This window comes from Osmia lignaria, chromosome 2 (genome assembly GCF_051020975.1).
Source record: "Osmia lignaria lignaria isolate PbOS001 chromosome 2, iyOsmLign1, whole genome shotgun sequence".
In the NCBI taxonomy this organism is placed as follows: Eukaryota; Metazoa; Arthropoda; class Insecta; order Hymenoptera; family Megachilidae; genus Osmia; species Osmia lignaria.
In genome coordinates, this window is record NC_135033.1 from 11,407,006 (window position 1) to 11,431,375 (window position 24,370).

Sequence of the window (24,370 nt, forward strand, 5' to 3'; positions counted from 1 at the left end):
GTATGTCTGCGAGGTGTAAGCTTTCATATTATTATTTAGCTTAGTACATTCAACAATAATTCGATGGCCTGATTAAGAAAGAACCCTCGGCTACTTTGAAATATAATTTCTCCATGATTAAAAATCATACACGGTGAAAGATAAAAATATTAGATTGTTAATTAACGTACAATGCTAATGATACCCTGTTGTCCTGACCGATATAATCACGAGAAAATAAAGTGTACAAGATTGAATGGTAACGATGAACTTGTTCTCGTTCTTTCAAAAACAAAGTAGTAACAATGCATTTAGTTTTTTCTTAAACAGATCATCGACACTTAAATATTTTCTACCATACACCGCTATATACAGTCTACTAAATACGTATATTCCATTATCATTTGCATTCGTAAACGTGTTACCCTAAGATTCGATTAATCCTACCTAGGAAGCCAATTACTCTTGAGTATATCGTATTTTAGATTCGCGCGAATAAACGCGCAAATCAATATGCAGACTACTCGCGCTTCGTGTATCATTTATATAAAAAGAACTAGGAATTTTTATAGTCCGTTAACTCTTATGCAGTGTGACATTGTGTTCCTCAAACGCGTTTCGTTTCGAAATTATTAGCTCCCTTATAAGTGATACAACTGGTCGAAAGGACAGATTTTATTTATTTATTTATTTTTATTTTTTTTTTATTAAGTCGAGCTCCGTTGGGAGAATCAGTTTGGCAGTAGTATCCCACAATATTCTCCCGTAATTATCGTATCGATACGTGTTGATATTTCTGACAGGATAAAAACAGCAAAAACCGAAGAAAAAAAATAATTTGTTCGCGTGACGATAAACGTTTCACTTTTGATACACAAGCCGACATAAAAAAAAATGAAATCGAAAAGTCCTTTACCATTCTAGGATCTGATGCTTCGTTCACGAGATATAAGCGATTGAAAATGAAACATCCGAGTTCCGAGGTGCGCGGTTCGAACCTTAAAGCACCCCGGAAGTCGACCATTGAATTTCCAATCGCTTGTATCTCGGGAACGAAGCCTCGGATAGCAAAATGGAAGAAAACGTTTCGATTTCTTTTCTCACGTAGAATTTATTTTTGACAGTCTGTATATTTCCTTGGGTATAACACACTGTGCCCAACGCGTGTCCATCCCAAAATGGCGGAGTCACTATCAAACCACTGAAATTCTTAGAATGAAAAGCTTTGACTTTGAAACAATCCAACTGTGTATTGTCGTTGCGAACAGAAAAGTGGAACGCCGCTGTTTTTTGTCGTTAAACCTTCACATTGTAACATACTACTAGCGTGATTCGCATAAAAATCAATACGCGGCGGGTTCTTTTCGCTGTTTATTTATCCGGGCTCAAAAAGAGAATGGTTGTAGGTGAAAGAGGATGGTTTAGGAAAACTTACTGCTAGAAATAAATCTACAAAAGTAATTGATTTCACCGACCGTGCGAGGACGGAAAGACATGTAAGGAATACGCGTAGAAAGTGAATCGAAGGCGTTCGAATCTTCTTCAGCTTCGCATCCACTTCTTTTTTTTTTTTTTTTTTTTCTTTTTCTTGTTCGTGGTTCCTTGTACACAATTCACCTCGTGTCGATTCTCGCTTCGCTGGCCTTCGTGTGTCGTCACGCAAAAGTAAATTTACTCTCTGTCCATCAGCACATCCGGTGGTCGTACGGTTGTGCAAAACTGCATTTGCAGAATACGATGACGCGAGAAGAGTGTATCGTTAAGGTCAAGTATCATTAGCAAAGTTTGGAAATCTTTAGGAAAAATAATATAGAGCATGGAATTATTAGAAGGTTAAATTAGAATAATAGATGTTTGAAATGATATGGTAACGCGATGGGTAAGTGGCAAAGGATTAAGTTTCTCAAAGTTATCCCACATTTCAAGAATTTTTTAATTCAAAATTCTACAGAAATCTCAACTGAATATGAAATAGCTCAACGATACACTTTCCTGGCGACACGTAGAACTTTGAACGTTATTCGCTTATTGTGGGCTGCTGCGTTCGTGAGGTCAGTAGAATCTTTAGAAACCTTAGCTCCGGACTGCGCACCTATCCTTTAAAAAAATGAAGACACACGCTTAATTATTCGCATATGTATTTTAACTTCATCATTCGTATACTTATTTCGATAACTCTGATTTCCATCTAGATGCACGAATGGGTATGAAGCTCGTTTTAGCAACGTTCATTTATGTTAATAAAAGATCGTATATCGTCTCCTCTATATTTAGTACACGTCTTCCATCGTTAATCAGTTAAATCCGATTCGAAGAATAACATAGCGAGAGAATTAATCTAGACTGTCAGGTGTCTGTCTCTAATACGATCAGCCAACGAATATCGTAAAGAGAAGAGTTGATCAATTCTACAGAAATAGAGGGTCTTTAACCTCTGACGGGGTCAAAATCAATATATACCATTTCCAGGAAAAGATACTTCAATTCGAACCGACTGTCAAATGCAAGCTACCTTTTCTACGTATGAAAGGTAGCTATATTGAAAATGACATTTGGAACTAGAGAACTATAGCTGTTAATTCGAACAAACGTGTACCAGTAAACAAAGGGGAATGTTGGGCAAAGCTAGCGGGTACACAGAGCAGGTCCAATTATAACCAAATTATACCAGAGTCCCTTTAACCCTGTAATGTATTGTTTGGAGGCTGCAATGTGGTAAATCAATACGCTGACCCTTACATCTACCTAAATAACGTTCTTTCATTCGAGAAAAATGTGTACATTATGCGGTAGACTCGTGTTATATTGCCGCATGAGCGATTTTTCTCTCTATAAAGACTATTATCCCCCACTCTCGCTATATTACCAACGATATAACACAAGGGTCTACCTTATCACGAAAGCACACGTATAAGAATAGGCTTACTTATAGACTGTGATCTCGGTGGACCGATTGCTCCTGTAAAGGAAACGGTTCGACGTGTTTCGCCACCACTTCCATAGTCAGGTACGCCTGCTTTGACCACCAGCTGTTATACCCGTGCCTGGACTGCCGCCGTTCGACAGCCACAATCTTCTGTTGAATTCGCGCATCTCGTAGTTATTGTTACAGTTGCTTTTCTCGCGTGTACCACAGTTGTGGTTCGCCGAGGTAGGGGTCGTTTCCTCGAGAATCAACGCGCAATGGCTGTTCGTGTCGCTGTCCGCACCACCGTCCTGTAGATTGTTCGCCAATAGGGGATGCCTCCCGGTGTTGCATTCGTCCGTTTGGATCAGTAACGATGCGTTTCCTGAAATTATTAGAATTATCGTTTAGAATTGATTAAAAGCATCTCGCTTCGATGTTTAATCGCGATAACGGTCATCTCGGGTTGCCTCGTTATCAGTCAACCAGTTTGCGTCGATCGTCGATCGAACTCCTGCAGGTGATCCGATAATGGCACTTCAATTGTGATTACTCGCGTAGATTAGTATGATTTGTGACAAGAGGTGAAATTCGCAAAATATCTGATTCATAAGACATCGAAAAACAGCAATAGGTATTCTATTTTCAAAACTGTTTCTTTCGCGATCCTTATAAGAGTTTCATGTAGATATGGTTGTTCATATTCTTGGTCCGCTATTTAAAAACTGACCGACTGGCAATTACAAGTGGGGTATAAATTATTTTTAGTGACCCCTGTACCATGAATGCAGCTTGCACGGTTCGTAGAATTTTTATCCAACTCAAACGGTTTCAAGGGTCTGTAAAAAATACGTTGCGCGGGTTGAACAAAAAATAACGAAGCTGTTGTAGGATAAAGGTTAAGCTGTGAGAATAATTACCGTTGACCAGCTGGAAGCTTCTCAGTCGAGACTCTATAATTTAAGAGGAATTAAATTCTCTAACGTGCTGTCGCGATTTCATCTCGAAATAGAAAGACATTCGTCTTCTTTTTATCGTACATTCGAGATAATCGCTCATTTTTTTCCAAGCATTAAGGATGCTGTTTATTCGACGTAAAACACGTCTTTCATTCGTCTGAGCGCTTATCTCGCGAAGGGGAAGGCGCGAATAATTGTCGGTTTTGGGGAAGAGCGAGGCAATCAATCAACCTCCAGATTTAAAGGTGTACAAAACAGAATCTGCTCGTCGACCCTCGAAGAAGCATTGCTCGTTTTCTGTTTGAAAAAAACACGGATTATCGCGAAACTTTGATACCTTTATTCCAGTATCATTGGAGATTTATGGTTTATAAAAAATTGAATACCTACGGGAGTATGAATTAACGAAACTTGATTGACACATCCGGTGGCACAGTTTATGTATGGAATTTAATAATTTAACATAACGCCACTTTAGGAGATGAAAAAGCATAAATATTAGATTAAAAACCACATTTTGTTTTAATTCATTTAGCTGAAAATTGTCGAGACGTTAAAAAAAAAGAAAAGAGGAAATCTAATTTCAAATGATAAAGTGATCTGAAATGATTATTACACATATATAAACCCATCATTAATCTTAATCAACAACAGACGGAAAAATAATGGTTATGATGAACATTTAACATTTCATAGTATACTTATATTAGGAAACACAATGAGCTTATCGCTCATAAAATATGACCTTTGTCAGAAACAACGATCGACGAGGCGTTTAGCCAAAGATCCCTAACTTTGCTTAAAGTTAAAATCCGCCCTATCGTTCGTGTAATTATAGACAGTACTGGCAGGGTGCTAAATACTTATTATACCGGAGCACGCAATGTCCTACTTCTTTTACTTCAATTGGTATGGGTAAACCATGTACATACACACGAGTATTACTGAAAACGAGTAGAATTAAATACTAGTTTGTAAAACGCTTTCCATTTTCTCTACCTTTCCTTATCTTTTTTCCACGATCAATTAGAAACGTTTATCAGATATAACAGAACTTGGTTGATCAAATATGATTTCAACAAAATGTATGAAATATTGATCTTGTTGAAAGGAGAATATTTTTACAATGGTATCAATTCTTGTTTTTCAAAAGGTATCGCGTGTTCAACCGGCAATAACCGTAGACCCTTTCGTGAGGTGAGTTTAACCCGTAAACATATTTTTCACCGAAGGAATTGCGTGCCAGGGAAATAATCGAGACGATCTAAATTTCCTAGCAACCCCTCACACGTTCTGAACTAGTTTTATCTTCCGCGAACCTCGTTATTTCGACCGGTGGAAGCGTCAGCTTCGTTTGCCTTATGTTTCTTCGGCAAAAGCGATTAAAACTTTCAACGTTATCCTATATTATCGATTTCACGTTTAATTCCCACCGTAGATAAGTTATCGCGATGATGATGCTGATAGTGAATGATGGATCGAGGCAGAGTTTATTAACCCTTCACAGTTTAACCTGTTTTTATCGGAATATTCTGATTGACATTCGTCTTCGACGAAAGAAAAAAAGAATCTTAGTATCGTGGGCGACCTTAATAAATCTACGACGATCGTGTTTGACAAACGTTTCTATTACTGCGTAGGCATCTGAAACTTCGACTGATGGAAAAGTTCAGAAGCACAAAAAACGTTGAGTTAAGCTACGGTTCTTCTACCCACGACTTTCTTCAGAGCCCGTAATTTCGTGAAACGTTTTGAAAGAACATTTTCATTGAAGGGTTAATATCCTCGTTACTACCTTCAGAGACCATCGTTAGATTCGAATCTTATCATTTATAATTGACAAACTTACTAGGAGGGAGGCTAACCTAGACATTTATTCTTAACTAAAGAAGGTCTGACAATAAGTATCACGCGAGTGTACTTGATTCTTGAACTTAAAGACCCGCATAGAGAGGATCGATTGAAAAATGTATACTCGACGATACGTACCGGAAGGAGTGACAGCATTTGGCAGGGTGGTGCGCCGAACGATGTTTCCATTGTTCGTGGCTTCCGGCATCACCTGCGAGAAGGGTGGCTGTGCCAACGTGGTAGCCGGAGGTGGTGGTTCGCGAAGCATCCGTATCTTTTGTATCATTTCGCGTATCTCGTAGCGTAGTATCCCTAAGAAACACAGTTTGGCGAATGCTATGACGCAAAAACCCAAGACGAACAACAAGTCCGCCGTTTTCCTTAGCCATCTGATTAAAGAATCTTCGCAGCCTCTTGCGTACGGTTGCTGGCATGTATCGCTGACATTCGCACTTGGACCGCAACAAGTCTGCGGCCAACGAGTCCCAAAATCTCTGGGTCCGATCACTCCGCAACAGGAGAACTCCTTTTGTAAACGATCCCATTGTTCGCTGAATCGCAAGTCCTTCCCGTACTCCATCTAGAAGGAGACAAAGAGCTCTGTTAGGTATGGTCGGTCATGGAACTGTGCGAGGCTATAGGCTAATGCACGATGAGGAGTAGACCAGGTTTGGCAGGGTCTAAATTTACCCATCGTCCACCGAAAGGAACGAGGCTCGGTATTTTTAAGCTGATCTCCCGCGATATCGAACTGGTATTTACGGTTTGCCTAAAACATTTATGGGAAAATTTGATGTACGATTTAGTCGGTTTGCTCGTTTCGAACTTGGTTTTTATAAGGCGATTCAAGTAATTTGCTACATACATATGTATCAATGTTGCGTACTTATTTATACAACTGGCACATGCAATTATGTGTAATGAGCAATTTCCATTTGACATTGACATTTTGCTACTGAACTGTATACTCAAGAGCTATTTCTTCTGATTCATTTATTTTTGCACAGTCATATTTATCTGATTACATTCTATCGTTACAAGATGTTGATACGTATCTTGTATAACGACAGATACACAGAATAGATTTGAAAGCAATTGTACAAATATTTCATTTTTTATCTGAACTTATGAGAATTTTTCATTTCAAGTATTTTAACGTACTATCTTATCAGAGTATTTGATCAACACTTTACAATACTAATTGCAACATACTAATTATCAATAACGAAGTGAGACAGATTTAATACACATTTTGAATATTTTTTTTCTTTGGGGGGTTGAAAGTACCTATCCTTCTGTGGTAGTAATCAATACCAGCTTAGGGGCGTAGCAAATTTTCGACGATAAACTGGCTCGGGCTTCTAATTAAGAAACAGTGAACTAGTTTACAGGGGCCCCTCATTACACGTCACGATGAAAAATCAGTGTCAGGGAGATTACCAACAATTCCAACCTTTCCCCCGTTTCACCTCGTTTCACCTCGTTTCTCTGTCCGTATCTGCAGTCATTATTCTTAGCCCCGTTCTTATCTAGGTCGATCGCATAATCGAGGAAGAATGTGCGTAACCTGGGATAATCGACCTGAATGTAGAACCATACGAACGCTACATATTCTTCCTCTTTTTCTTTTTTCTTCCTATGTACAAAAGCTTTCTTTTTATCTGCTTTCTTACAAAGCTCGTTCATCGAATTTTTCCTCTACCTTAGATAGTGCTTCTTCCTCAGATTTTGAAGGTTTGAAAATATATAGTGTGTTCATTCAGTAACTCAGCAAGAAAATGCAGAAAAGAGGAAACGTGCCTAAAAGATTCATGTATTTTCCTTTTTAGTATTTATTAAAAGATGCAAATTTAAAAGGAAACGTTGCTAACATGCTGTCCGTGTTAATAAAAATTTCAGACATTTCAAACAGCCGGAAGTTATTTAAAGTTTTAACTCGTTCCTACTCGATAAACTGGCGCCGCTAGTTAAAAGTTTCAAGTGGACAGCGCGGTATTTATCGCAATTAAACGAAACTATGTTATTTACAGAAAGGAAAAGTCTGAAGAAATTGATAAGTTTCCATAGTCTTTCAACGATTCTTCTTCGCCAAATGTTTTATTGTATCTTTCAGTTCAGAAGCGATCGATTGACTCCGCTATTCATTAATACATCCTGCTATATCTTCTCTATGATGATTTATTATTATATTTAGCTTCGTTGGAAATTTATTATAATGCTATAATGATCGAAATCTCGTCGATCTGATAATGGAATAATAGAAAAAAAATTGATTGAGAAGTATATGAATCGGTTCATTTGCGAGTTTGAAACGTAGCGAACGTGCAGTTTAATGTCAAACGTTAAAGATGGGCAAGTTCCGTGGCGCAAAGTTGCCAGGAAACACATAAATATCTGTATGGCCACGTATAAATAGATTCTGAAACGGTATGCCGGCTATGGTATGAATAATATTCCTACTACCTTACAAACTATACCTCACCAGTCTGCGATGTATCGTTCAAATTATAATGAGGCTATGAGTTGAACGTGAAACGCGACAAAATGATATTGATTTTTAACACTGCAACTACCATATCCATCAAAATGATGGATTTTCAGATATATTATAGAGATAATAAATCAATAAAGTATTACATCAATCATTTTTGCAATTTCAAATAAGAAATCTGAAATAAGGTAATCATTTCTTATTTCAAATTGCGTCCAACATAAGTTGTTTTAGCGTTAAAGAAATTTAAACAATGAAGCAATAAAAAGGGTGCTTGATTTTAACTAAAATTTTCCAAAATTGAATAATCTCTTAACGGGTTAACGAGTTAATATTCTAAATTGATCGATCACAATTTACCACCGTCCACCGCTGGTGTTATATCCTATTCGTTGTCATCAAACGATCGATTAAATCGATTTTTTTGACTACCTCACTATATTTTTTATGTTCATCGATCGCAAGCAAACAGGAATAACGTTTGAATATAGCTTTGATCGAATGAAACGGTATAAGCCGTGAGATAGATGAAATTCGTTGACCAAGAGAGAGAAAAAGACGATTTATAATTTAGCCGACACGTTTCAGCTGACAAGAGGGTGTTGAACCTGTTCCATGTTTCCGTAATCGCAACACGAACCTGTCCTTTTTCCTGATCGATATTCCATTGAATGTTACCCAGTGATAAGAGAAGCCACGCCTCCGCGATTCCTCTAGAACCACGGAAACTGATTGCTCCTCTTGCTCCGCCTTAACGCGACTAGCCAAGAAAGAGTATCTAGTTCGAAAGAGATTGACTTCCGAAGGATCTCTGCTACTTCCGGTATTCTCTACTAGAGGGATCATTCGCGCTATAAACTTTCTCGCAAGTACTTGCTCGGCTATTCGTCCAAACGTTCGTTATTTCGAACACCAGGAAAAGTAAAAGAATATTTTCTGAAAGTTTAATATAAAAAGGTATCTTGGTATCCTCTTCCAGTAGTTTCATACACACGCAACTTCATACGAGCCACGATCATTTTCCAACCGTTCGAGGAGTCTTTCAAGATTCTTAGCGACGATAAGAGTGTACTACATCGACTTCGTCGATGCTTTTATTCGAGAAGACTCGAACACCACATTGTTGACTCAGTTCGAGTCGAGTCGGTTTTATTCGATCGTAAGAAAGCTAAACGTGATCGTAAGGTTGTTGATCACATTATTACCGATTCGCTCATTGCCAAAACGAGCCACTTATTCGATGCTTAACGACAATCTCACCTAACCCTCGTACATCACCAGTTTACCCAGGCGTCGAGCATTAAAATCATCGTCACACGTTTCAGGATATTCCACGATTCTCCTGACAGTAGGAAGCTACGAGAGAAGCTCGTAAAAGGGAATTGCTTGGTATCTTCATCGTATGCGGCTCTAAACAAATTTCCACCCTAATCGCGTCTACCTAGCTTGGATATTCTCTGAACAATAAAGCGACGTATATCACTGAACTGCTCTGGGTTAAGTCCACGTTGCATTATGCTCGGGGAAATGACCAAATAAAATCGCTGTTTAAGAGCAGTGTCCAAGATCGATCACAGATTCGAAGTTTACTATAAGAAGTCTGTTCCTTTCCTTGGAACGTCCTGTATGCGAGGACGTGAAAATATACGAGTCGAATCGAAGTTCATTTTACGGGTTGTGAGAAAGAGAAATCGAAACGAAAGAACTTGATTCTTGTTTATATAGATTGGATCGTTTATTTATTTTAGACATAATTACTCTACCAAATTACTGTCCTCTAAACTGAATATTCTGAAGGACTATGGGTCGATGATGTATAATTGAATTAAAGTGTGCTTAAATTAATATTTAAATCAGACCATCTGTTCCTCTTGTAAAATTTCAATTGTACGTAGAATTGTAGAATCGAGAAAATTATAGGGGGAAAAGAATTTGATCGATTGAGCAACTGGGTCAGGATTGAAATCCAAATTAGAGACTAACAGTGTAGTCTATAGAGCTGGTTAAACTACAGTAGGTTTGCGTATACGATACAACGGAGACTCTTTCCGATGAATACAGTAGATGCCCATATAACACAGACCCTTCTGTGATGTGGCTTTCTGCTACAGGTTATAGAAGATTAAGAGTAGAGAAGATTGCAGGGAGGAAAGAAAGAAAGTAATTTGATAGTACAGCTCAAACTACCCTAACAATGTAGTTTCCTGAACCTAATGTTCCAAATGGCTACCGTCTAGACTATTGCTGTCCATGGCTGATCTTTTCTCCCTTTGCTTTCTGTCGTTGAGATGATCATTGGTTATCGTTCAACGCGTCTCTAGAATATTCCCAAGTATTCCTCAGAATCATCGAAAGCTATCAATTGGTCAGAACCCAACAGAAAGGAAGATAAAAAATTCGTACTAACCTGGAGTCGTTGTCGGAGGGTGGGTTTCAGCTCGGCGCGCATCCTCTCGAACCGGAAGACCCAGGCGACTCCAATGACAGCGTCGCCAAAGAGAAGCGCCAATAGCAGGACCCAGTAAGCGTTTAACAGCCTGGCACTTAATCTTCTGGCAGCTATGCAACCCAGTAACTGTACCAGGCCCAATTGCGTGGCTAGAGCCAGATAAGCGTAAAGCGCTGTCGGATCGAATGCCCTCGGTACCCCGGGCACCAGGTAACGACGCGGATCACTGGTGAACAAAAGAGTTCGCGAGACCGCGGCGGCGAAGCCGAGCGCGCTACCGAGCAGCACCAAGTTACAGGTGTAAATCCAGAGCCGGTAATATCGCATCGCGACGTCCTGGCCACAGTCGGCGCGTCTTTGCGACGTCACCGACGCCGCCCCCTCGTCAGCCACGTACGAGCGATTACTGTCTCTTCGATTATCCCCTTTGAGAACGTTGTTATTGTTGTTGTTGTTGTTGTTGTTGTTGTTACTGTTATTGTTGTTATTGTTGTTGTTGTTGTTATTGATGTTGTTATTGTGGTTAGTTGTAGTAATGGTGATAGTGGTGTCCGTGGAGTTTCGATGCTCCTGACGGTCGTCCAGCAGGAATAAGAAGGGTGGCTTCGCGCTGCAGTCCTTGTTCGCTGTCTTTTGGCTGTACGTCGACTGCGGGGTGACTGAACGTTCCAGCAGCATCACCGTCATACTATCGTGCCTCCCTGGTACGCGTGTCCTCGTCGTTAAGGATTATACCCCGGGTAGAATGGAAGCGAGAGCGAGTTGTAGACTTAGAGAGAGGGGAACAGCCAACGGGCAAGGGTGTGTATGTACTCGGAGAAACGGCGTGTGTCACGCGAGCCACATTATGCGCCCTGACACCGGCATGTTCCTTCAGCTTCGTGGATAACGCTTTGCTCTTCCCCTCTGATTGCTGTTCAACTTATTTCTTCCTTACGACCGCGATCACGATCACGAGGATGATTCCTGAGATAGAAAGCAAGAATATCGAAAGAGATACCTTTGGCTAAGGGTGAGTGCAGGGGTAGGAGATTTTAGGAGAAGCTAGGTACACACTGTAGATAGATGTTAGGTTGCTCGCTTGATAGTTTGTAGCGAGCAATCTGTGTTCAGTGGGTTAGGAGATTGCGTCGTCTTTGAATTAATAGATTGATTAGGACTGGTTTGATTAGGGATTAGCAGGGGCAATCCATTTGACTACGAGACCTTGTAGCGTTACATTCTACGTTACAAGAATATACAGGGTGTCAGATAAATACTTTACAGGGTATGATGTATGGTAGATTTATTAATGGTCTTTTATCCATCAATAAAAATTGCATGTCTCACAGTTTCGTGGGCAATTAACATCGATCGGTACCAAACGTTTCTTTCCAACAGGAATTATAAGTTAGGATAGATTTATGTATGAAGACAATCGAAATTAATGGTACTTCGTTTAAATTGATAGACTGACAGAGTGTGTCTATAACAAAACGATCTGTTTTTGTTTCAACAGGAGACAAGAATATCGAAGCATCGGCGTTTCTCGGCCGATTCGTGTCAACGATGTAAAACAATAAAGTTCCTCGATAGAGGACGATTTATCTTGCGGAATATCGGACAGCAGACCGTCACGGTTCTATGGGTCTGCTCTCGAGAATCGAGACGGGGTCGAGAGAATGTCGAAAATTGATAAAAATATCGTCTGGGGTAAATGAAACGTTCGCGACACGTACGAAGCGTACGTCAATAAAGTCGCGCGCGAATAACACGAGCAGGAAAAGCAATAAAGCTGGCGGATAAAGAGTGTGCAACACCAGTTTTCGATATCGGCTATAAACAGTAGAAAAATATGGGAAATTAATCTGTGCACCTTCGTTGGGCAAATTGATCGGCTAAAATTAAGTGACTTATTAGGACGTTTCATAAATAATCCCAGTATTCGTATTCCTTTTTATTTTTTTTTTCGGCAAATTTTACAAAGGGCGCGCACGAATGTGACTTATCTAACGTAGCAGGGTGTCGCCTAGATAGCAGGAATAATTATTAGCTTTTCACCGTGATAGATCACGTTGAAGTAACGACACGAGCAGCTTGCCAGCGTGTACCTCGCTAAATTGTATTTCTTTCTGACAGTTCTAGCGTGCAATAGGCAATTCTCTTATCGATCCCTTGACGACTGGTTGTGCGCGTCGCGTTGCCTTCTTCCAGGCTAATACAGGGACCGAAACAAAACGAAGGAAGTTGGAACGATAAATATCCCAATAACGAATCTTCGGAGATGAAAATTATACGACTTGGTGAAACTTGGGGAGTGTGCTAATTAACGCGAAAGTCTTTGAGTTCTGCAGCTACCCTAGTACTAGGTACAAACTTTTATCACTTGTGATTTTATAAGTGAAACTTCACTTTTCAATACAGTTAATGGAAAGGAGAAGAAACCCTGTCTATAAAATAGAATTTGTATCGGTTCGACGTTGCACATGAAGATATTTTTAGAAAACGTGGAAGATGTTACGCTTCCTGAATGTCAATTGTTCCTCGCCTATACTCGTTTTGCTCTGACGTACCGTACAGGTGTACAGAGGTTCGATATTCATAGAGAAAACGATGAAATATGACGCAGAGATGATGATATTTTTTCCAGAGATTATTTTCAGCATAGGTGTACAATTTTCACTGGATCGAATATATCGTGTTTCTCATTAGAGCCGAGTTAGCTTCGTTTGATTCAAATTAGAGGGAAGGAGGCTCGTTTATAGGAGAAACGAAGCGTATTTTTTCTTCCTCCAAAGGAGATAAATCAGACTTCATCAGACACTCTACCCACATCAGATATCCTCGTACTAACCTCGATCAACCTCGTTTCCCTATGCAAGGAAACAAATTGTACCGGTAAAAAGAGGAACACGGCGCTAGATTGCTTTAAATAAATGATGCTTGTACGCGTGCAGAAATACGTTACCCCGAGATGAGGATCGCTAGACCCAATTATAAGAGGAATACGAAAAGAGGAATTGTTAACTCTTTAAAAATTTCAGTGACCACGGAATTAAGATCGGTGAACAGGAAACGTATCGTTCAACCCCAAGATCTTATACAAGAGAAACATATACGACACCGATCTGAATTAACGAGTACGTATAAAGGAATTGTTGGCACAGCTCGAAGAACGAAGAGAGCCAAGCACGTGTGGTTGAGAATCACTGCAGCAGAGTTCTCGAGCTCGTGTCAGAATATATGTAGCCTACGTGCATGGATAAACATACAGGAGAGGGTGGAGAGAAGTGGAGAGAGACGATACATGCACCTATGCTTCAGAATGCCCACGCGTCCCTCCTTCTGTATAAAGGGTGTTCCACATTTTTCCCGCCAAATATTAGAAACGGACGATGATATTTCGAAGGCATCAGGATCGAAGCTAGGTCTGGGTGAAGAATTTTATTTAGAAACACTGAACGATGCGGTAATGAATGCCTGCACAGTAGCTCATTGTGGAAGCCATAAACGAAATGAATAAATCTACGTATTCTTCATTCAAACATGATCGTGACATTTCGTAACGAAGCTCGATAACTTATCGATGACAGTGGTGAAAGTTGAACAACTTCAACGAACCCGGACAGTCCTATTCTGCTTGTGACACGACACTGATCGTCACAGTGTTGAACAAAACTTTAAATGATCTACGTTTATTTAATATTTGTATCTAAAGTATCAATAGGAAAAAGCTTGGACACCCTGTACCTATACCTGTTCTGTGTCGTGTGGATCTAAGAAAAGAAAAAGGGTAAACAGAAACGATGGCAGGGAGGGTGCAGGGGGGTAAGGAAAATCTGGTCGTCGACAGATTTGCCAGGATCCAAGGGAAAAGGAGAGAAAGAGGAGGCACGTTGTTGTTGACTATCTATGGCTGTAAAGTACAACCCTCTCGGTGCATCGATGTGTGTTGTACACTGGGGAGCCGAGAGTGGTGCATTGTAACGAAACACGGAAGAAAGTTAAGGGCTCATCGATCGTTTAAGCCGTCAGCGCTTGCTCGAGTCGAATACACGAACCGGCCAAAAGGAAACGCGGCAAAACGTGGAGAGGACAGATTTTCGACAACGATTCTCGCTTTAACCCCTACGGCCATTTCTCACCACTTCTGACCAGCTGTTCTCCTTCTCTTATATAGAAAAGCGAAGCATTGCTTGACATCTCTGTACTTGCTGCAATTTGTTTAATAAATTGTCGCTATATTTAAATTTAATTCTGAAATATTAATTCAGATTTAAATTGTTGTATTGTTACAAGATAAGTAGTGCAATGACAAGAATTTGCTAAAGAAGAAGAAATGGAACAATGTATCAAGACTATGTTCACAGTCAATGTCCTGGTCAATGTCCAGCTACCTAAGTTCATACAGTACCATTGAAACGATTCTCTTCTGTTTCCTAGATCAACATGAAGAAAAAGAGGAAATGTTCATGAAACTGGTGGCAAAAAAAATGAAGAGAGGGTCGACCTTGTCCAACGAATTAAACGACATCCGTGAATGCCTCCGTGGAGAATAGGACGGTGTCTTTTTTAATTAAAATTCCTTTAGCCAGAGGAAAGCTGAAGCAAGATAGGTGGAAAGGGAACCAGGAAGAGGAGCAGCCTAGAAGAGCTTTTAATTAGCTATCGGCCCGAATGTTTGTTACCATTTGAAGGAGAACTGACCGAAACGAAAGGAGGGAAACGTTGAAACAGCGAGAAGAGTGGGCGAGTTAGTTGAGGAGAGGGTGCGAGAGGAGGAGGAGGGGAGTGACGTTATGCAATCCTCCTGGCGACCTTCCTGAAGGAATTTATCGTCGTTTTTTCTCGATTCATTTTCTTTTCGCGAATTTATACAACGCCTATTCCAGTCACGACCCCACCTCGTTCGCTCGCACCCTCTTTTCAACCTTACTCACACCTTCGCTTCCTAACATCGGACGGTATTTCTACCGGAGGGACTTGGATCTATTGGCTCTAATCTGGAAATTCAATTTCAGCTCACAGATTTATGCTGTTCCATTAAAATATTCATGAAAGAGGAAACAACGTACGGGCACTCTAATCTTCCTACTTTGAGGGATCTGCAAAAGGCAATGGAGATCACTTGAACGCCTGCCGTGAAAGCTTTTCCGACGCACGCACACGTGACTGACCCCCGGAATCAGGAAACGCGTGTAATGAGAAGGAGGAGAAGCGCGTTAATGAAAAGGTGGCGTGGTAGAGACCTTTCGAGAATCCCAGCAGCTTTGTTACTGACCTTTGCGCTAGCCTTTTGGTCTGTTGTTCACGGTTCACCGTTAATTTGACACGCACATCGTTAGTCGCAGCTCACAAATATCACGATTAGAATCAAGAAGTTCGGACGTGTCCGATGCTATCGGCGAGACGAAGAGGAAGGTGATAGCCGCGTCACGTCTATAATCATCGCCGCGACCGCGAGCCTCGTCGAGACTATTATCCTCGTCGCTCATGCCAGTAGCACTGGCTTTCGCCGTTTGCCTCTGCTTCGGCTGCTCCTTATAGCCCCGTGCCCCTTCACCGCCATGATCTCACACGGTTCGTCGTCCGCGTCGTCCTCATCTTCTTTGATCTTCGGCTAACGTTCGTCGAGATGCTGCTGTTAATTCTGTTGCTGTTGGCAGACTGTTCGCCGAGCCAACAGCTGTATCGCATAGCGAACAAACGGGCACTAAAGGGTACACGAACACGTACGACGCGTTGATCAAGCCACGACGATATGGTACTCTCGCGGATTCGCACTTAATAATCTCCTCCCTTGCTAGATCAACTGACACCGAGTTCGTTCGAGTTTCACCTTGATGTGAAAGGTGTTTCTTGTTTCTTGTCCACTAGAGTGGAAGAAAGGAAAAGGCGGCTGGCATCGGGGGAAATAGAAGTCCGTCGCGCACAGGGGTGGCTGTCAACAGCGCCCGAGGTAGGCAACCGGACTGACTCGCGCTGCACGGTGTCGGCGACAGACAGCGCGACCACCGACCAGACGAAGACCGACCGACTGCACTCGATAGGGATAAAACGAGAAAGAAAAACAGCGAGAGACGACGGTGGCCACTGGCGGCTGCCAACGAGCTGGATAGTGCGAGAGAAAAGACGCTGATGGAAGGGAGAAAGCTCGACGAAGGGGGGGTGCGAAAATGATGGAGCACGGTGAAAGGTGAATTGAAAAGAGACGGAAGTACTTGGAAAATCTGGCAGTGTACGAGAACAACGATGGAAAGGGGTTGCGAGAGAAGGAACTAGTCGGAAAGTCTAATGGTGTACGAGAGGGATAAAGGAGGAGGGGGGGTAATGAACATAGAGAGAGGGAGTTAAGGAGAGACAACCAACGTGGACTCGAGAGAGACAGAATCAGCTGGATCTACCGAGAGTAGGGAGTATCAGGGGTAGAGGATTCGAAAGCTCAGGATAGAGGGAGCATTAGTGTTATTGGAAAGAGGAGACTAACTGAAAGATCGGTGGAGCGAGTGAGAAAGGAAGAAAGTTGAGGGGAGAAAGCTCGACCGGAGGAGAGAGAAAGTGTACGGAGGAGAAGAGAACGAAACGAGTGGTAGGGAGAAAGCTCTACCGAGAGGGCGGAGAAATGAAACGAGAAGGGAAATGGTAGATCCAAGTGGTAAGAAAGAGATGGAAAACAGAGGGGCGTAAGTTGCTAGTGGAATTAGAAGCAGCAAAACATAGAGAGGGAAAGGAAAGAGACAACTATGTTAGAAGAGAGAGGGAAAGCTTGAGAGAAATTTGGAAAGAGAAAGTTGTACAAGATGAAACGAAATGAGAACAAAGCACAATAAAAGGTAAAGGGATGTGGTTTTATGAAGAGTCAAGTGAGAAAAGTAAATCATGCGATAAAATTAAAAACGAAAATACATTCGTATAGACAATTAAAAAAAATAAATAAATAAAGCAACATTTCAAAGAAATTTCAGAGAAATATTTTCAACAGAGGACAATGAAAACCAAGTTAGAGATGAAAAAATGTTTGACAAAACAACAAAAAATGATACGATACAAAGGAAGAATAAAGGGAAAACAAGAAGAGCTTGTACAGGGGTTTCTTCTTCAGCAACGAGTAGCAGCCTTCTGCTCGATGACTTCACAAGTACCTTCAGACAGAATGCTTGTCTCATAATTGAATCGTTGTTACGAAGAAAAAAAGAAATGAAAGCACGACAAAAAGTCGGAGACTGTTGGTCTCTTTGAAAAATTCCCGCGTTTCACGTATTTATTGTCGGCATTTCAGGTGAAGAGGATTAATCCTTCGAACGTGATGTCCGTGAGACAGGGGCACGTGTTATAGATCTAGTCACCCTCGACAAACGCTTTATATTATGCCCGTCTATGCTTCACACTATCATTCGCAACCCTTAATACAAAAATAGATACAACTCTTTAAAAAAAATTTTTTTTTTATTGTTAATATGTAAGCTTTCAAACTAATGTTTGAAAAGTAGAGGAAGCAACAGTATAGAAGGTCAATTTCTCTCTGATCGCTTACCATTTACAATGTAGAATTCGAAAGACGATCGATCAATCGAGCCCCGTGGTATTCGACGCACGATTAGAGCAGCGCATCTTTTCCATATTCCGGATCAATAATCGACGTATTCTTTCAGGACGATGGTAGAACGCATGCCGGTAGAAGCAGAGAAAGTTGCGGTGGGGTCGGACGGAACGTCGCCAACGCCTTGATCAGCCTTGGTCTAAACGGTACACGGTTAATATCCGTCATTGGTAACGACCAGCCTGGGAAAGCTATAATTAAAAGCCTAGGAGATGGTGGCCAAACCGTTGAGCAGTTGACGAATATGAACACGGCTAGGTACGTGTACACCTTGCCCCGCAATCGTGTACACAGATCATTCTTCAAATATATCCTTAAAATTATTGTTTACATAAATGAGATTTTCCAGAAGGATCAACATATAGTATAAGAAAGGTTCCTTGCGATGCTTGCGGTTCGTTTGTTGCAGAGAAGGGAAAGTATAGGGTAGCAGGATTGTTTTTCTGCAATGTTTAAATCCGGAGACAGTAAAAACCTCGTCATTATCTTTAATAGCTTATTGCTTTCTGTAACAAATAGATCAAAATAACTATTGACCTCACAGGGTCAGTAATCTTCTATAAAAATTCTCTTTTACCATCCACGAACTTATTCCTTCACACCTGGATAAAATTTCTTTCTATGTCTTTCTTTTATTTTTCTGATTCAAGATGCACGGTGATAATCGACTACAGAGGCGAGTGCCATTTTATAATCGATGAGATGGAAATATTGGCCAGTATTAGCCCAAATTTGATAAAGAAACACCAGTCGCTTGTAGAAAATGCAAGCTTCATCGTTCTCGATGGTAATCTGCCTGCGGACACTATTAGTTACGTACTGGATCTCGCAGCGTGTTCAAGAATACCAGGTAAGTGGTATCTTTTATTGTTGTTTATTGGAACAATAATCTCGTGTGATTGATCGTACTTTCAAAGTATACAAAATATAAAATTTTTATATAATAATATTAAAAACTATATAGTACAAAATGGTAATGTATCATTATATATCTAACATTCTTAGAGCATTTTATAACTATGATGTAAATACGTATAAACAAATTTCTTATCCTAAAGATATAGTTTACTAAAAAAAAAAAAAAAAAAAAAAAAAAACGTGGACGGAATTAAATAGTATTAATGAAATACACGCAGATGAACTCAGTTGCACGATGATGGTCGTGTAACGTAATAACTTTGAAAGCAGATCTATGATTTTAATTAAAACTCATTCTGCAATTAAATACTTTTTCAATACTATGATGGTGACAATCAGTTATATGTATCCTCCCCTTGATAAACCTTGATGGCTTTGCGGATTAGGCTGCATTTGCATAACTAAATTATGAGATTCTTTACGCAATCTGTAGCCAGCTTTTGCATCTAGATACAAGAAAAAAGCTGCAAACCAGTGGAACATAAATGAGATCACTGCTAAACCATATGACCATGACAAATGGTTGAAATTTGGATACATTAACCAATCTCTGCGCCAGCATTGCCCTCCAAAGATTGACACTGCTAGAAACAACAGTGTGCCTGAAAATTAAAAATTACAATGATGAATTGTATATATGTATAGTTTATGTATTGTATTGAAGAAATTTCTATTTACCTGCTGATGCACAACACAAAAAGGCAGTTGCAGAGAGAAGCCATTCATAGTTTAATACAAATTTCAAAGGCCAACGAACTAAAGTCAGTGCAATTACAACTTGGGCAAAGAATGAGAGCAAAAGAGCAAGGGTTACAAAAGCTTGAACTATCATTAGCCAGCCTGGTAATAACCACTCTCGAATCACATGATATTCCTCAGAAAAGATGTGATGACATCCATCAAATTGTTTGTCAAACTGATAATATGGATATCGAAATTGTTCAAAGCAATATTCCCAAAGTCCCATATGCTTAAAATTACTAAAGGTTTCTTGATAAGACTGAATCCAATAGGGGCTAAAAATAAATGAACTGTGAATAATTGTAGAAATAATGAAGACCATATAGTTACATAGTGAATAATTCATAAGCAACTCTTTTTCAACAATTTTTATATTCAATGATTTTTAATATTTAAAAATTATTACCTTGTAAATGCCATTACCAGTAATAAACCAGCAATGTATGTGATAATTCCCCCAAAAACTACCGCGTCTAGAAAAATATAATGAAAAATTAGCAGGGGTTAATAGTTTTCAGTTGACGTGACAGATACAAATTATATTTACTTACTTGACGCGCGATGATACTCTTGCTTATCAACAGACATATTGATTGTTTGCTCTGTTAAGTATAAAAATTACTGATCTACCTCGATAAAACGTGTTGTTTATAAACTTGAGAAATATGTACTGACTTTGTCGTTTTGCCACACCTTTCATTGCTTCAGTGGTACCAATAACATAATTTACTTCATACACTCTTAGATGGCTCTGTATGCCTAAATTCAGAAGTTCCCTAATTTCTACTCATTTTTCTAATGAACAGATATAAAATAGGGTAGATACAAATGAAAATATATTTCAACATTTAATTTAATCTTTATTTATATAAGATATATTACAAAAATGTATGTATTGCGCTTTGTGTGAAATAACAATTTTAAAGAAGACAAATATTAATAATCAACTAACATATTTCTATTACAAGTCTTTGCAAATTTGTTAGGTATAAAATAACCACTGGCAGTAGATGTTTACATTGCAGAAATGATATAATATTCAACAATTTACTATATGTGCAATCTAAGGTTAATATTTTCATTGAATACAACTGAGATTATTTCCTCCTAAGTTGTTAAAACTCTTATTAAACTTATCAAAGTTTTAACATTTATTATTAATTTTTAAATGTGTATGCACAATAAAAGCAATAATAAAATGATTGTACAGAAATACTTCTGTACTGTTTTAATGTCCTTATGTGTAAAAATGTTGTACAAAAATACAAATCTTGTTTCACAATTTACTTTGTACTAAAGTAACAAAAATCTTATAATCTACTATCATTAACAGCTAACTAATACATGGACGGAATGGTATTACAAAATTTTGGTACTGAAGTATTGTGCAAGTCTTATATGTTAAAAATACTCTATTCACGTACGAGATTCAAGTTGAAATCTTGTTTGAGATTCTTTCAAATATTCTCGTTTTTTGCGCTGAACATTTGCTTCAATAAGAAATAGTATACCAGTTATAATAGTTAATACACTGCCTGCAGCTGCCATTATAAATGACCAACCAAAAAAGTTGTTTGCATGTCCAGGCATCCAGCCTTCAGTGTTTCCAAAACAGGCAAATATGATTACTGCTATTCCACCGCTTATACCACCAATTAGCAACAGATATCCAATAGTTGTTATAAGTTGTACATATCGTTTTTGTTCTGGATCACTGCATAAGGTATACAATAATATTAATATAAATGATATAAGACCAAACAGGAAACACAAAGTATAGAAAAACTGTGTTGCTATCATAAATGCTGTAACAAAAGAATGTTGACAGTTAGATAATTGAAGAATAATGAACATTATTTATACGAATTAACGAAATTAAGATGAAAAACTCACGAGGTAATAGAAAACCACGAATATCAGAGTAACCTGCGGTAAAAGGATCGTACACCCATCTACAGCCAACGAAAAAACGTCTGGGTGCATCCATTTCTTGAGGGTTTGGAAGAGATTTAAAGCAGTGCGTCCATAGTCCTAATTTATCGAGTTTCGCGCCAGTGATACGATAATCGCTCACTAACCATGCTGGTGTACCAAATGCAACGCATACACACACGAAGGCGACGATAAAAACACCGACGCCACAGTTGCCGGAGAAGCTTCTCTTCTTCATCGTGAAAAATCTTTTGGTGAATGATGAACGTCACAGTGTGGAGTAGCGAGTATGACAAACAATTCAAATCTACTGATCTAGTAAAGATCCCACGGTATTAAAACCACACCCAAACACGTTATGTTGTGTAGTGACCATGTAGTGTACCATCTAACCTAACCTTGTAAAACTGAATATCCCACGAGTAGAAGCTACCATTTACTACAAAGAAAGGGTTCTCAATCTTGTCATTAAAATACCTAAAATGTCAATTGACATTCCTATGAAGTATCTCTTCTTTTTATTGATAAATACTTAATAAATCAACAATAATAATGGCTTTTTTATTCTAATGCTAATACAGTAATAAATACAATAATACATTTAGTTTCGTATGAATCTTTCATCAAGATTCTCGGAACATGCATTACTGGTTGTGTCATTCTGCTTGTGATTCATTATAATACAATTTACATGACAAAATCATACTTGACACATTCTGTTTCTCTGTATAGTATTAGAAGAGCAAAACAATACAGAGAAAAAAAATTATAATTTTCATTATTTCTTTAATCAAATAAAATAGGATAACACCCTTAATAATACCCCTTTCAAATAAGATCGATTATAATATGCGGAATTGTAGAAATTGTTGATTAAAATAGAAGCTAAAATGGGCCAACGACTTAAATGTAACGTCGATCTTCGTACACGCAATCTTAGTCGTAACTCACGTTGAATTATTTTCTCCAATAACAAAATGGGTCACAACTTGACCGAATTTATACTTTAACAATTTATTTTTTCTTGTAAATTTCATCCATCAATATTTCTCTATTAATTAGAAAAGATCTCGATCATCATTTGTTTTGCTGATTTTTAAAGGAAGTCACAAATTTTAAACAAGTTATTTTATTGATTCAACTTTTCATACAACTTTTTTATATAAAAGAATAGAACAAATATATAATATTTGTTTACATTAAGATCATGCAGTATTTTTGTTACATAATTAATACTATTTATATTTACAGACTCTTAGTCTCTTTTCATAAAATCTCTTACTTCTATGGACGGATTTATTAGCATTAATTACTTTACAAAACAAATAATAAATGTATAATATGCGTGTTAAATATTCTGTTAAAAGGTATAAAATACTTCTTTCACTGATATGATTTTCTGTAATCATAAAAAGGTGCACAAATACAAAAAAATAAAAGAGTATAAATATCAAAATATACGATAGTCTTTAAAAATCTATATAAAGATTAATTAATGTAAATTTAAATATGTATATTTGAACTCAGAGCTATGTGAAGATCTTTGATAATGTAAATAACTTAGCATTGATTCATGTTTCTCATTAATGAATACTATATTCAAACTAGATGGTTGTATGAGTTTTCTGATCTTGGTTCAATATTCTTTCCTGCTTTTTCTTATATCTGCGGCCTTCAACTAGAAACAGTACACCTGCTATGACCAAAATAAAGCTACCAATCACAGCTAGTGCATAAGACCAACTTATATCATTATGTTCCCAATTGGGCATCCAATCTCTACCATCACCTCGTGCACCAAATATTATAACAGCTATAATGCCACATATTCCACCTAATGTCAAATTTCCACCAGTTGTCCACAAAAGCAACAGGAATTTATCATGATTCCGTGAACAACATGTATATAATATAGTTAAGAAACATCCTATTAATAATAGAGTCAAACACAATGTGAAGAAAAACTGAGTTGCAACAAAAAAGTCTGGTAGAAGAATGTCATGAATTATATAATATTCTTCTTCAAACACCCACCAACAACCATAAAATTTCGTATCATATAAGTGATGGGGGTGCTCAAATCCTTGAAAACACACTTGCCATAATCCTATAATAACAAGAATTTGTTATATTACAATATAGGAATTTATTTTTTTAATTATAATGTAAACATTTAAAACTCTTTACCAATTTTAACAAATTTTGGATTTTCCAATTTTCCGTCTGTTTCAAGCCAATTGGGTGTGGTAAATGCGATCACAATCAAAACAAATGCAAGTACTGTGAAAGTAACTGCAGCTTTTCCGTTTCGAGTTTTACCCATGATTTAATTCTTAATTTAATAATGCTATAAGTATTTTCTACTTAATTTTTATTCTCTTTGCGAATAAAAAAATATTATTTTCTTGTTTTAATTGCAGCGTGCGGTTATGTTGAAATTTGTACACATACAGTATCCTACACACTGCATCTTCTTAATGAACTAAAGCTTTCGTAGATGTTCATCCGTACAAGACATTTTTAGCGCCTCAGCAGCGCTCCGCGTTACAATGGATAATATACAATA

General features: G+C 38.6%; 5 protein-coding genes across 5 annotated transcripts in view; 1 reads left to right on the forward strand and 4 right to left on the reverse strand.

Annotated features, from left to right (window-relative positions):
- LOC117606921 (uncharacterized) overlaps nt 1-24,370 on the forward strand; it is a 28,286-nt gene that overhangs the window by 3,136 nt on the left and 780 nt on the right. The window contains exons 8-9 of the mRNA XM_034329959.2: nt 18,266-18,471; nt 18,864-19,063. Coding sequence (XP_034185850.2) covers nt 18,266-18,471; nt 18,864-19,063 — 406 coding nt within the window. The remainder of the gene's footprint in view (nt 1-18,265; nt 18,472-18,863; nt 19,064-24,370) is intronic.
- On the reverse strand, nt 1,538-17,549 carry LOC117606925 (uncharacterized). Its single transcript, XM_034329964.2, has 5 exons — nt 15,895-17,549; nt 10,593-11,600; nt 5,833-6,274; nt 2,906-3,269; nt 1,538-2,076 (listed from the first exon to the last, which is right to left on the reverse strand). Exons 2-4 carry the CDS (start codon nt 11,319-11,321, stop codon nt 2,983-2,985), a joined length of 1,458 nt encoding a protein of 485 aa, XP_034185855.2. The 5' UTR covers nt 11,322-11,600; nt 15,895-17,549; the 3' UTR covers nt 1,538-2,076; nt 2,906-2,982.
- On the reverse strand, nt 19,291-20,596 carry pck (Claudin superfamily protein pickel). Its single transcript, XM_034329981.2, has 4 exons — nt 20,424-20,596; nt 20,279-20,345; nt 19,810-20,147; nt 19,291-19,733 (listed from the first exon to the last, which is right to left on the reverse strand). The coding sequence occupies exons 1-4, from the start codon at nt 20,458-20,460 to the stop codon at nt 19,471-19,473; spliced, it is 705 nt and encodes a 234-aa protein (XP_034185872.2). The 5' UTR covers nt 20,461-20,596; the 3' UTR covers nt 19,291-19,470.
- sinu (claudin family member sinuous) lies at nt 20,744-22,362 on the reverse strand. The gene is made up of 2 exons (XM_034329983.2): nt 21,766-22,362; nt 20,744-21,677 (listed from the first exon to the last, which is right to left on the reverse strand). Exons 1-2 carry the CDS (start codon nt 22,040-22,042, stop codon nt 21,289-21,291), a joined length of 666 nt encoding a protein of 221 aa, XP_034185874.1. The 5' UTR covers nt 22,043-22,362; the 3' UTR covers nt 20,744-21,288.
- Nucleotides 22,986-24,293, reverse strand: kune (claudin). Its single transcript, XM_034329985.2, has 2 exons — nt 23,992-24,293; nt 22,986-23,911 (listed from the first exon to the last, which is right to left on the reverse strand). The coding sequence occupies exons 1-2, from the start codon at nt 24,125-24,127 to the stop codon at nt 23,409-23,411; spliced, it is 639 nt and encodes a 212-aa protein (XP_034185876.2). The 5' UTR covers nt 24,128-24,293; the 3' UTR covers nt 22,986-23,408.